Source organism: Scyliorhinus torazame, chromosome 5, assembly GCF_047496885.1.
Source record: "Scyliorhinus torazame isolate Kashiwa2021f chromosome 5, sScyTor2.1, whole genome shotgun sequence".
NCBI lineage: Eukaryota > Metazoa > Chordata > Chondrichthyes > Carcharhiniformes > Scyliorhinidae > Scyliorhinus > Scyliorhinus torazame.
Window position 1 is genome coordinate 108131227 of NC_092711.1, and position 13203 is coordinate 108144429.

The following is a 13203-nucleotide window of genomic DNA, read 5'->3' on the forward strand; positions in this document are numbered from 1 at the left end:
TGTTCCTGTTCAGAGTTCCTGAATGAAGCTTCGCCTTCCGCGGGACTCCTGACACCTGGAGCTTCTCAACTCCACTTCCCGCCCGCCCCGCCCCCACCGATGCCCGCGCCCCTCCCCCTCCCTTCCTCCGCCCCCCCCCCCCACCCCCCACCCATCAGCCCGCGCCCCTCCCCCTCCCCCTCCCTTCCTCCGCCCCCCCCCCCGCCCCCCCCCCCCCCCGCCCCTTTCTTGTTTGAAAAGCAACGGCCGCCGCGCGAGGGAGTGCGCGCGCCGCCGGCCAGCATCAGCTCAACAGCGAGGCCAAGCTTTCCTCAAACTCTCCCACAATCCCCCGCTCAGCCTCCTCGAGACAGCATGGCCCGGGCCCGGGCCAAGGGCAAGGAGGCAGGTGGAGACTGGAAGAAATTCCTCTGGGATTCCGAAATAAAAAAGCACTTTTTAGGCAGGACCGGCAGTCGTTGGCTCAAGATATTCTGGTTCTTCTTGATCTTCTATGGCTGCCTCGCTGGGATCTTCATTGGAACCATTCAAGCGCTGCTGCTCACGATTAGTCAATTTGAACCCAAACACCAAGACAGAGTTGCACCCCCAGGACTATCACAAACGCTGTATTTGTTCAAAACAGAAAGTTCCTTTAGTATGTCAGACCCAAACTCCTACGAAAGTTTTGCGAAAAGTTTGAACACGTTCTTGGATCTTTACAATGACTCCAGTCAGGGTGGCAACACTCCTTTTGAGAACTGTGAAGAGATTCCTCCAGCCTACATTCATGCAGGCCCACTGGACGATTCAGGACAGAAGAGAGCATGCAGATTTTACAGGACGTGGTTGAAGACTTGCTCTGGATTAAATGATCCTATTTACGGTTATGCTGAAGACCCCGCATTGTTCCGAAGCTCAACAGGATTCTTAACTTTTATCCCGGGCCTCCAAAGAATTCCACCGAACTTGCAGAAGATTTGCAAATCAATTATAATCCGTTTATTATTCCCATTCATTGTGCAGCAAAGAAAGAAGACCGAGATAAAATTGGACCTGTGAAATAGTTTTCATAGAATTTACAGTGCAGAAGGAGGCCATTCGGCCCATCGAGTCTGCACCGGCTCTTGGAAAGAGCACCCTACCCAAGGTTCACAGCTCCACCCTATCCCCATAACCCAGTAAGCCCACCCAACACTAAGGGCAATTTTGGACACGAAGGGCAATTTATCATGGCCAATCCACCTAACCTGCACATCTTTGGACTGGGAGGATTCAGCGGCTTTCCTTTGCAGTACTACCCATACATGGCAAGTGTCTGCAGGAAAAATACCTTCGGTTCTTTGTTGCTATTCAGTTTATGAACGTCAAACAGAACACGGAAGTGCGCATTGAGTGTAAAGTGTATGGTGATAACTGCATAATACAATTTTCCCCATTATTTCAAATTAGTCTTGAACAAACTGTCGTATATATAGGACCTACACTTAATTTATATGCTTTACACTAGCTTTCTGCATTTACCTCGGTATGTAACATAAAAACAATAGTAGTACATATTTGTTCCACTGTAAATGATAATACTTGAGCTATGGGAATGCCCATTACTGTAAACTATAATTCCCCTAATGTGTAGCAGTGTTTGTGTTCTTGGGTATTGCTGCCTTGTGCCTCATGTGAGTTTGAGTGTACATTCACAGGTCCTTCAAATTATGTTGCAGTTTTTAAGCACACTTTGCTTTCCAAGTTGTAAATATTCTGAAAATTGCCATGGTATTTGATTTTGTTTCTGTTATGCCCATGTGTATGAACATCCTTCACTCTGAAGTTTGTGGCGGAGAGGGGGGAAAAGTTGCTTTTTTTTTGGCAATGTTAAGTGTATGGTGATGGGTTTTATTACGCTTCCTTTTAGATCTGTTTAATCTTCAATCCATGTTGAGATCTGCGTCTGGCTATCAAGCTATTGTGATTAGTTATTAAAGTTGTTTGCTGGAACCATCACATGGTGGTGTCCAGGAATGTTTTAAACCATTTTCATGGAAGATTTTATATTTATGCAGTTGTAAAATTTTTTGCAAAGTGTAATTATAAAAGATACCAAAGTCACTGGTAAAATCATAATCTTTATTTTAAACCAATGCAGTAGGATGATGTTCATGGTGTGTAATGTAACATCTGTAAACTTGTTGGGAGATCAATACTCCACCCGATTTAAAGCATCAACAAATAAAACTCATGAACCTAAAAAAAAGAGTTCATGACTCAAGGAGAATATCACAGATGGTGCTTTTAAAATGGGACGTTGTAACGCTGAAAATCAGTGACATCTGAAAGTATTTAACTGTAGCCAATTATAGCATTTGTTAACATCAGCAGATATTGTCAGACCATCAATCCTGGATTTGATTAACAGCAGCACAAACAGCAAAATCCAATCCCTGCAGGCACTTGACAACTTGCTGATGTCTCAGCTCATATCATGACTGAGTGAATCCCTTCCCACAGAGTCGATGTTGATCTCGGCCCTTTGTGAACCTTCTCCTTAGTGTGACTTCATTGGTGTCTTAACAGGCTGGATGACTGAGTGAAGGTAGCAAAGTTAAGGAGAAACTATTTCTCCCAAAGGGCTGAATCTGTGGACTTCATTGCCCCAGAGTGCGGTGAATTCTGGGACAGTGAGTAAATTTCAAGAGGAGTTAGACAGATTTTTAATTGGTAATGCGTTGAAGGGTTATGGCGAATGGGAAGGACAGTGGAATTACGGCCAGGATAAGATCAGACATGATTGAATGGCGGAGCAGATTCAATTGGCCAAATGGCCTAATTCTGCTCCTATATCTTATGAACTTATCGACACAACCACACCTCACTTCCCTTGGAACAACATGAAGTGTCTACTGCTTTCCAGATCCCTTCCTTTCAACTCACATTTCAATTCGACTGCTTTGCATTATTCTCAACTCCAGAGAGAACAGACTCATCCCACAGAACCTCTCCTCCAAGGACAACTGCCTGATCTCAGGAATCAATCCAGTGAAACGTAGCTCCTCACTGGCAGTGAGCGAACAGAGAGAAGAAAGAGCAGAAAGGGGAAAAGCGATAGAGACACAGATAGGCAGAATATAAGAGTGAAGGAGACTGAGCCAAATATAGAAACAAAGAGAGACAGAATGGGGTAGACATTAAAAGCAGCAGATACATTTCACCATTCCATATGATTGCTAACTTAGATTAACAGACAGAAAGAAGGAAAAAATACTTAGATTTAAACAGTGCCAGCAGAGAGTCTGGAAAAAGAGAGGGGCTGGTGTAGCCACGTAAAATGGCTGCGTCCCGATTAATTTGGCCAAAACCCGACTTAAAATGGCTAACCGGAAAGGCTGCTGGGAAAAGCAGGTAACAAGACAGAAACGGACAGCTGCAGACAGAATAGCATATTCGGCTCTGGGGAAGTTGGCCAAGATCGATACTCAGGGCTATTAACAGCCCATCCACCCAGACATCTGCAGTGTAATCACCTATCCCCAGGAACAATTGCAACATATTAGCAATTGAATACCGGGCCAGTCCTGTCGGCGCCTGCAGTGGCCGAAACAAAGGCAGGTCAACGACCACCCACCGATCAGGGAATCGCCTCGCAATTGGACGTATCGACCCCAGTGATTGGGAACAGGTCCAATCACTTGGGACTCAGGGTCAAGGGCCGCCCCGGGAGGCGGGAAGCCCCTGGGCCCTATAAGGTAAGGGGCCAAGTTCAGATCTCTCTCTCTCTCCCTTCTACGCCTGCTCGAGACCTTAGCAAGAACAGCAACCGGCAACCGTAAGTTTGAATCCAGCGATCGCTATCCGGTAAAGACTCCTAGCCATCGACCTGTAGCAGCCTTTTGAATCCCGCGGGCCAGATCCGATTGGATAAGCCATTCGTTTCCCTGACCTGGTGGGCTCGTCCTAAAGTTAAGTATTGGCCAGTAGTGATAGGTTTATTATATAGATAGTAGTATTATTGTGTAAACATTACTTGTTGTATATAATAAATGACCGTTGATTTCAATCGTACTAAGCGGTGTGCTGACTTATTAATCATAACTTGAAATTGAACCACGTGGTGGTATCAGAAAGATACCTGGCGACTCGTGAGCAAAGGTGACGTAATCAGAGCTAATAAACTAAGGCTAAAAAGAGCAACACTGGGGAAGAAAGAACAAATGATCTTATGATGGGATTGATAAATGGAGTGATTAAATGACAAAGAGGATGATGGTACCGGGCAATATTGTAATAAAGAGAGAAGTAAAAATTACTAATAGACCAAGAAAAGAAACAAAAGAAAGGTCCGATTAAAAATTATAAGAGACGAACCACTATCAACATCTAATGTCTGAAAGATTGAATGATGGTCACGATCTGAAATTGTTGAAATGAATGTGCCAGATCAACAGATGAGTTCTCGGACCTACCATTCAGCTTCATTGGAACAGTGCAGGACATCCAGGGTACAGAGGTCAGACTAGGAGTGGAGCAGAGAATTCAAATGAATGCTCAGAATCACATTCATGGACTGAATGGTGATGTTCCACAAAGCAGTCACAAAATCTGAATTTAGTTTCAGAATAATGCAAAGCAGTCGAATTGAAAAGTGAGTTGAAAGGAAGGGATCTGGAAAGCAGTAGACACTTCATGTTGTTCCAAGGGAAATGAGGTCTGGTTGTGTCGATAAGTTCATAAGATATAGGAGCAGAATTAGGCCATTTGGCCAATCGAATCTGCTCCGCCATTCAATCATGTCTGATCTTATCCTGGCCGTAATTCCACTGTCCTAAACTGTGTGGAGATCACATAGTGAGCAGCAAGTGAACATAACTAAATTGCAAGAATTACAAGTATGTCCCGCGTCATCTGGAAAGTGTATTTTGGGATTTGAAATCCCTCTCTGGGCTGGAAACTCATGTGTAAATCTCACTGTAAAAAGATTGTTCACCAGTTGAAAGTGGAAAAGAGTTCACTCGGTCAAGTCATTTACTGACTTGGCCACACAGTCACACTGGAGAGAGACCATTCAGATACATAATGTGTATGAGAGGGATTTACTCAGTTTCCCTACTCATTAACACTCCAGCTTTAAAGGTTCGAAAGGCTCTGATCCACAATTGCTGAATTCTTATTGGCAAGACAGAGTTTAAATATTCGGTGTATGGGGAAAATTCACTTGTTCACCCCACCTGCTGAGGCGCCAGTGAGTACATATCGAACTATTGGGGTTTATTCTGCAGTTAATTACACTGAGGACAGGACTATGCTTCCTGAGAAATTGGTTGATGCATCAATTAGTTCAATAATTTTACATGTTAACCCTATAACTGCGATCATAATCAGACATGAAATACAATTTTCGTCAAACAATATCACCTTTCAATGGCCGGGGTGGTACCCAGCATTCCTGGCGAAAGAGAATATGTCCTATCATCACAATAGCAGATGTGTGCACATGCGCAGCGGATGTTGGTGAATAAAGCATGCGCCGTGCGTGTTCAGCCTGATCATGCGCAGTTTGGGTGCTGGAGCTGCAGGGACGCGGCGGAGTGGATGCACAGGCTTCAGAAACACCCAGTGGAGGAGGCCTCAAACCCAGAACAAGAAGCTCCCCGTCCCCAATTTGCACCGACCCCGGTGGTAATTGCAGAACCTCTGTAACTGGGGAGATGGGGGTAATTCCAGTGGATCAGAGACCCAGGCCAATGGTCTGGGGACAGGGGCTCAAATCCCACCCTGGAGTTGGGGAAGTTTAAATTAAATTAATAAAGGGGGAGGAATCTGGAACATAAATCCACTTTCAGTAGGAATGACCATTACAGCTATCATCAATTGTAAACTGATGGAAACCTGCTGTCGTTCCCTAGTCTGGCCTACAGGAGATTCAGACTCTCAACAGCCCTCTGACAAGGGTAATAAGGGGTCAGAAACAAATCCAATGAAACCCACATCCCATAAAATAACAAAGGAAAAATTGATGGACTTGGGTTAATGACAGTCATCTTCCTCGGGGGGCAGGACATGTGCAGGGTCATCACTGACCCTGTGCGGTGGCACAGTGGTTAGCGCCGCAGTCTCACAGCACTGGGAACACGGGTTTGATTCCGACTTTGGGTGACTGCGGGAGTTTGCACATTCTCCCCTTGTCTGTGTGTCAGGCTTGCCTCCTGGTGCTCTGGTTTAGTCCCACAGTCCAAAGGTGTGCAGGTTCGGTGGATTGGCATCCCTCAGTTGCCCCTTCATGTCTAAAGGTCCGGTGGTGTTATGGGAATAGCGTGAGGGAGTGGGTACTGTCGGGTGTTCTTTCGGAGGGTCAATACAGACTCTGGGCTGAATGGCCTCCTGCACTGTAGGGATTCTATGAAATATATATGTAAATGTTCTGAATTGCTATCCTGGACTGACAGCAATGGATTTTGGAACTCCTTTTATAGGGTGTAACACCGCAAACTCAAACCAAAAAAAATATTTGTCTCTGTTGAATTTTTAACCTTCGACATTGTGTTCACAGGATGTTGGACAAGCAGGAGATGAAGGCAGGAAACTCAAACCAAACATCACATCAGGATCTGATGCGATTGCCTAAATTTTTGTAATCTGAATATCATTTAATCTTGAACATGGAAGGAGAAAGCAATGGAGAGAAACCGTCCACGTGTTCTGTGTGTGGACGAGGATTCAGCCGATCATCTGGCCTCTTGAGACATAAATGCAAACATGCTGGGGAGAAACCATGGAAATGTGGGGACTGTGGGAAGAGGTTCAGATACCCGTCTGAGCTGAAAACTCATCAACACAATCACAATGGAGAGAGACCGTTCACCTACTCCGACTGTGGGAAGGGATTCACCACCTCATCCATCTTGCTGACACACCAGCGAGTTCACACTGGGGAGAGACCATTCACCTGCACCAAGTGTGGGAAGGGGTTCATCTGTTCATCCCACCTATTGAAACACCAATGGGTTCACACTGGGGAGAGACCGTTTAGCTGCCAGGAGTGTGAGAAAGGATTTACTACCTCATCCATCCTGCTGACACACCAACGGGTTCACACTGGAGAGAAACCATTCACATGCTCCGAGTGTGGGAAGGGATTCCCTACCTCGTCTATCCTGCTGAAACACCAGCGAGTTCACACAGGGGAGAGGCCATTCACCTGTTCGGATTGTGGAAAGGGATTCACTGATTCATCCGACCTGCTGAAACACCAGCGAATTCATAATGGGGAGAGGCCATTCATCTGCTCTGTGTGTGGGAAGGGATTTACTCAGTCAAAGACCCTGCAAAAACACCAGCGAGGTCACACCGGGGAGAGACCGTTCACCTGCTCTGAGTGTGGGCAAGGATTCACTCAGTCATTCATCTTGTTGAAACACCAGCGTGTTCACACTGGGGAGAGGCCATTCATCTGCTCCAGTTGTGGGAAGGGATTTACTGATTCTTCCACCCTGCTGAGACATCAGCGAGTTCACACTGGGGAGAGACCATTCACCTGCACCAAGTGTGGGAAGGGGTTCATCTGTTCATCCCACCTATTGAAACACCAATGGGTTCACACTGGGGAGAGACCGTTTAGCTGCCAGGAGTGTGGGAAAGGATTTACTACCTCATCCATCCTGCTGACACACCAATGGGTTCACACTGGAGAGAAACCATTCACATGCTCCGAGTGTGGGAAGGGATTCCCTACCTCGTCTATCCTGCTGAAACACCAGCGAGTTCACACAGGGGAGAGGCCATTCACCTGTTCGGATTGTGGAAAGGGATTCACTGATTCATCCGACCTGCTGAAACACCAGCGAATTCATAACGGGGAGAGGCCATTCATCTGCTCTGTGTGTGGGAAGGGATTTACTCAGTCAAAGACCCTGCAAAAACACCAGCGAGGTCACACCGGGGAGAGACCGTTCACCTGCTCTGAGTGTGGGCAAGGATTCACTCAGTCATTCATCTTGTTGAAACACCAGCGTGTTCACACTGGGGAGAGGCCATTCATCTGCTCCAGTTGTGGGAAGGGATTTACTGATTCTTCCACCCTGCTGAGACATCAGCGAGTTCACACTGGGGAAAGGCCATTCACTTGCTCCAAGTGTGGGAAAAGATTCACACAGTCATCCAACCTGCAGAAACACCAGAGAGTTCACACTGGGGAGAGGCCATTCACTTGCTCCAAATGTGGGATGGGATTCACTCCGTCATCTCACCTGCTGAAACACCAGCGGGTTCACCAGTGACTGCAGTGATTGGATTTTGCTGTTAATCACATCCAGGACCAAATCTTTTTATTGGCATCTGTTTCTGCTGAGGTTAATAGACCCCAGCACAGTTGTAGGACATGTTATCGATAAAAGTTTAAAAAAACAACTTTGTGTTGAGCAGTTTGGTGAATGTTTTTACTGTCTTTAACACAAATTAATTCCTTTTGAATGCTCTCCTCCTCCCCAGTCTCCTCCATCTTCATCACTAACAACAAGTGTGAGGGGCTCTTGGAGCTTCTTTGTAACTAAAATTGTGACAATCCGATCTGCTGCCTCTGCTGCTTCCCTCCCTCCCACTAGCCCACCGGGACAAACTGACTCTTAATTTCCCCCTTGTCTGAGTCCTGAACTCCCATCTTCCTCCATCCAGCCCCCACACACACAGCAGTGAGTTCATACTGCAGAGAGAGGGTTTAAATGCTGAGACTGTGACAGAGCTGTAAAACCCACATTCACTGATGGTTCACCAGTGCAGTCACTCTGGTTCCACTCTATTCATCTGCTCTCAGTGCAGGGAGAGGTTCAGCCGATTGTCCATCCTGCAGCAGCACCAGTGAGTTCACACCGGGGAGAGGTCATTCAGTCCAAAGATGTGTGGGTGAGGTGGATTGGACATGCTAAATTGCCTTAGTGTCCAAAAAGGTTAAGTGGGGTTACTGGGTTAAGTGGGGTTAGTGGGTTACGGGGATAGGATGGAGGTGTGGGCTTGGGTAGGGTGCTCTTTCCAAGGGCCGGTGCAGACTCAATTGGCCGAATGGCCTCCTTAGCACTGTAAATTCTATGATTCTATGACCTGCTCCATGTGTGGGGAGGGATTCACTGAGTCATTCAACCTGTTAACACACCAGTGGGTTCATACCGTCGGAAACTATTTTAAATGTGTTTTAAAATTTCTCTGGAGCTGATGTCCTATCAGCATGTTCACACTGACCATTCAGGATCTCACTGTGGGTTCAGGTGATCATGTGGACTCAGTGTCCGCCAGCACAAGTTAATGAAAAGGATCCAAAGTGACACACAGCTTTAAACTAATACAGAAATTACAAAGTTATCTCACATACAATTTATAACAAGTGTGCATAAAATCAGTGCATAAAGGTGTCAGTGTGTAAATGTTGAGAGAGCAAAATATATTATAAAATACAGCATGACATATTCAAATAAAACATATTTGTAAGTAATATGAGTTAAACTGACGAAAGAACTATGAAAACTGATTGGAGAACTTAAATTCTTTAAGTTCACAAACCAAAGGTGGTTACATAGTGTGACAGAAAGTGACTGCTTCTTTCCAGAAACTGCAAGTTAAAGGTTAAACAAATTTAAGACACAAGGCTGAAGGTTTGAAATCTCACAGTTTTCTTCACTCAAACTGATGTATAACTGTTAATTTTCAATGGCAGGAGAGTTAACGGTTCCAGACCTTTGCTCATCCAACCTTCATGGGATTCACAGCAGTTGCCCTGTAATTAAACCATTAAAGTGTAACTTTGTCCTGGCCTCGGGCCATGGGATGTATTTCACTTGTCCAGTTTGGCAGGAAGAATAGAAAAAACAATATTCTTGTGATCTTATGAGACAAAATCCCATCTTCACACTGAGGATACCCTCCATTGTCCCGTGTGACACTATCACTGTGCTAAATGGGGTAGATTCAGAACACATCTCGATAAAAATAGGGTATCCAAGAGGTGCTGTGGCCATCAGCAGCCTAATATTCAATTACAATCAAACCTCATAGAACATAGAACATTACAGCGCAGTACAGGCCCTTTGGCCCTCGATATTGCTGCCGACCACTCTAAAGCCCATCTACACTATTCCCTTATCGTCCATATGTCGATCCAATGACCACTTGAATGCCCTTAGTGTTGGAGAGTCCACTACTGTTGCAGGCAGGGCATTCCACACCCTTACTACTCTCTGAGTAAAGAATCTTATCTCTGACATCTGTCCGATATCTATCTCCCCTCAATTTAAAGCTATGTCCCCTTGTGCTAGACATCACCATCTGAGGAAAAAGGCTCTCACTGTCCACCCTAACTAATCCTCTGATCATCTTGTATGCCTCAATTAAGTCACCTCTTAACCTTCTCTCTAACGAAAACAACATCAAGTTCCTCAGCCTTCCCTTATAAGATCTTCCCTCCATACCAGGCAACATTTTGGTAAATCTCCTCTGCACCCTTACCAATGCTTCCACATCCTTCCTATAATGCGGCGACCAGAATTGTACGTAATACTCCAAATGCGGCCGCACCAGAGTTTTGTACAGCTGCAACATGACCTCATGGCTCCGAAACTCAATCCCTCGACTAATAAAAGCTAACACACCGTACGCCTTCTTAACAACCCTCTCAACCTGGGTGGAAACTTTCAGGGATCTATGTACATGGACACCGAGATCTCTCTGCTCATCCACCCTACCAAGAATCTTACCATTAGCCCAGTACTCTGTCTTCCTGTTATTCCTTCCAAAATGAATCACTTCACACTTTTCTGCATTAAACTCCATTTGCCACCTCTCAGCCAGCGCTGCAGCTTATCTATGTCTCTCTGTAACTTCTAACATCCTTCCGCACTGTCCACAACTCCACTGACTTTAGTGTCATCTGCAAATTTACTCACCCATCCTTCTACGCCCTCCTCCAGGTCATTTATAAAAATGACAAACAGCAGTGGCCCCAAAACAGATCCTTGTGGTACACTACTAGTAACTGGACTCCAGTCTGAACATTTCCCATCAACCTTGTCTTCCAGCTAGCCAATTTCTGATCCAAACTGCTAAATCACCCTGAATCCCATGCCTCCGTATTTTCTGCAGTAGCCTACCGTGGGGAACCTTATCAAACGCTTTACTGAAATCCATATACACCACATCAACTGCTTTACCCTCATCCACCTGTTTGATCACCTTCTCAAAGAACTCAATAAGGTTTGTGAGGCACAACCTACCCTTCACAAAATCGTGTTGACTATCTCTAATCAAATTATTCCTTTCCAGATGATTATACATCCTATCTCTTATAAACCTTTCCAAGACTTCACCCACAACAGAAGTAAGGCTCACTGGTCAATAGTTACCAGGGTTGTCTCTACACCCCTTCTTGAACAAGAGGACAACATTTGCTATAGGCCGGCATAATCCCTCACTCTACTGCTGGGAACACACAAAGCAAGTGTGGAGTACAAGGAAAATAGAAAGAAACTTAAGCAAGGAGTCTGGAGGGCTAAAAGGGGTCACAAAAAGTCATTGGCCAGCAGGATTAAGGAAAATCCCAAGTCTTCTTAATTTTAATAATCTTCATTGTCACAAGTAGGCTTATATTAACACTGCAATGAAGTTACTGTGAAAAGCCTCTAGCCGCCACATTCCAGTGCCTGAGGGAGAATTCAGAATGTCCAAATTACATAACAGCATGCCTTTAGGGACTTGTGGGAGGAAACCGGAGCATCCGGAGGAAACCCACGCAGACACAGGGAGAAATTGCAGACTCTCCAGAGTATCCCAAGCCCGGAATCGAACCTGGGAATCTGGCGCTGTGAAGCCATAGTGCTAACCACTATGCTACCGTGCTGCCCATATATAAAGAGCAAGGGGTTAGCCAGGGAGAAGGTTGACCCACTCCAGGACAGGGGAGGGAATCTATGTGTGGAGCCAGAGGAAATGGACAAGGTATTAAATGAGTACTTTGCATCAGTGCTCACCAAAGAGAAGAACTTGGTGGATGATGAGTCTGGGGAAGGGTGTGTAAATAGTTTGCGTCATGCTAAAATTAAAAAGGAGGTACTGGGGGTCTTGAAAAATATGATGGTCGACACATCCCCAGGGCCTGATGGGATATATCCCAGAATACTGTGAGAGGCAAGGGAGGAAATTGCTGGGGCCTTGAGATAAATATTTGTATCCTTACTGGCTACAGGGGAGGTCCCAGAGGGTTGGAGAATAGCCAATGTTGTTCCTTTGTTTAAGAAGGGTAGCAAAGATAATCCATGTAATTACAGGCCGGTGAGCCTTACATCAGTGGTAGGGAAATTATTGGAGGGGATTATTTGAGACACAATTTACTCCCACTTGGAAATAAGTGGACATATTAGTGAGAGGCAACATGGTTTTGTGAAGCGGAGGTCGTGTCTCACGAACTTATCGGGTTTTCGAGGAAGTGATAAAGATGATTGATGTGGGTAGGGCAGTGGATGTTGTCTACATGGACCTCAGTAAGGGCTTTGACAAGTTAGGTCCCTCATGGCAGACTGGTACAGAAGATGAAGTCGCGCAGGATCAGAGTTGAGCTGACAAGATGGATACAGAAATGGCCGGTACAGCAATTGAACCCGTGCTGCTGGCCTTGTTCTACATTACAAACCAGCTGTCTAGCCCACTGAGCTAAACCGGCCCTAATCTTTTATTGTCACAAGTATGATGTTATTGTGAAAAGCCCCTCGTCGCCAGAGTCCAGCACCTTTTCGGGTAAGTCGGTACGGGAATTGAACCCACGCTGCTGGCCTTGTTCTGCATTACAAACCTGCTGTCTAGTCCACTGAGCTAGACCAGCCCATAAACCCTGGTGTCCTGGCAAATATTTATTCCTCAATCAACATTGCCAAAATCCGATCATCTGCTCATTGCCACATTGCTGTGTGTGGCAACTTGCTTTGTTGAAATTGGCTGCTGCATTTCCGACAGCAGTGATCACACTTCAGAAGCTCTTTGGGACATGTTGTGGTAATGAAAGGCACTACAGGACTGAAAGTTTTAAATTGAAGATTAATGCTTTCTGATCCTAAATTTATTTCAGCGATCCCCAACTTCCCATTTAATAAATTTGCTTTGGTTTGGACAAGAATTGTTTTTTTAAATTTAGAGTACCCAATTCATTTTTTCCAATTAAGGGGCAATTTAGCGTGGCCAATCCACCTACGCTGCACAACT

The 13203-nt window shown here is 45.4% G+C and overlaps 1 protein-coding gene and 1 pseudogene across 1 annotated transcript; both read left to right on the forward strand.

The window, feature by feature from the left end:
• Positions 1-286: 286 nt before the first annotated feature.
• Positions 287-2230, forward strand: LOC140419355 (sodium/potassium-transporting ATPase subunit beta-1-like; annotated as a pseudogene).
• A 3266-nt stretch (positions 2231-5496) lies between these two features.
• LOC140419337 (uncharacterized) lies at positions 5497-8376 on the forward strand. The gene is made up of 2 exons (XM_072503193.1): positions 5497-5649; positions 6521-8376. Exon 2 carries the CDS (start codon positions 6630-6632, stop codon positions 8244-8246), a length of 1617 nt encoding a protein of 538 aa, XP_072359294.1. The 5' UTR covers positions 5497-5649; positions 6521-6629; the 3' UTR covers positions 8247-8376.
• The last annotated feature ends 4827 nt before the right edge of the window (positions 8377-13203 follow it).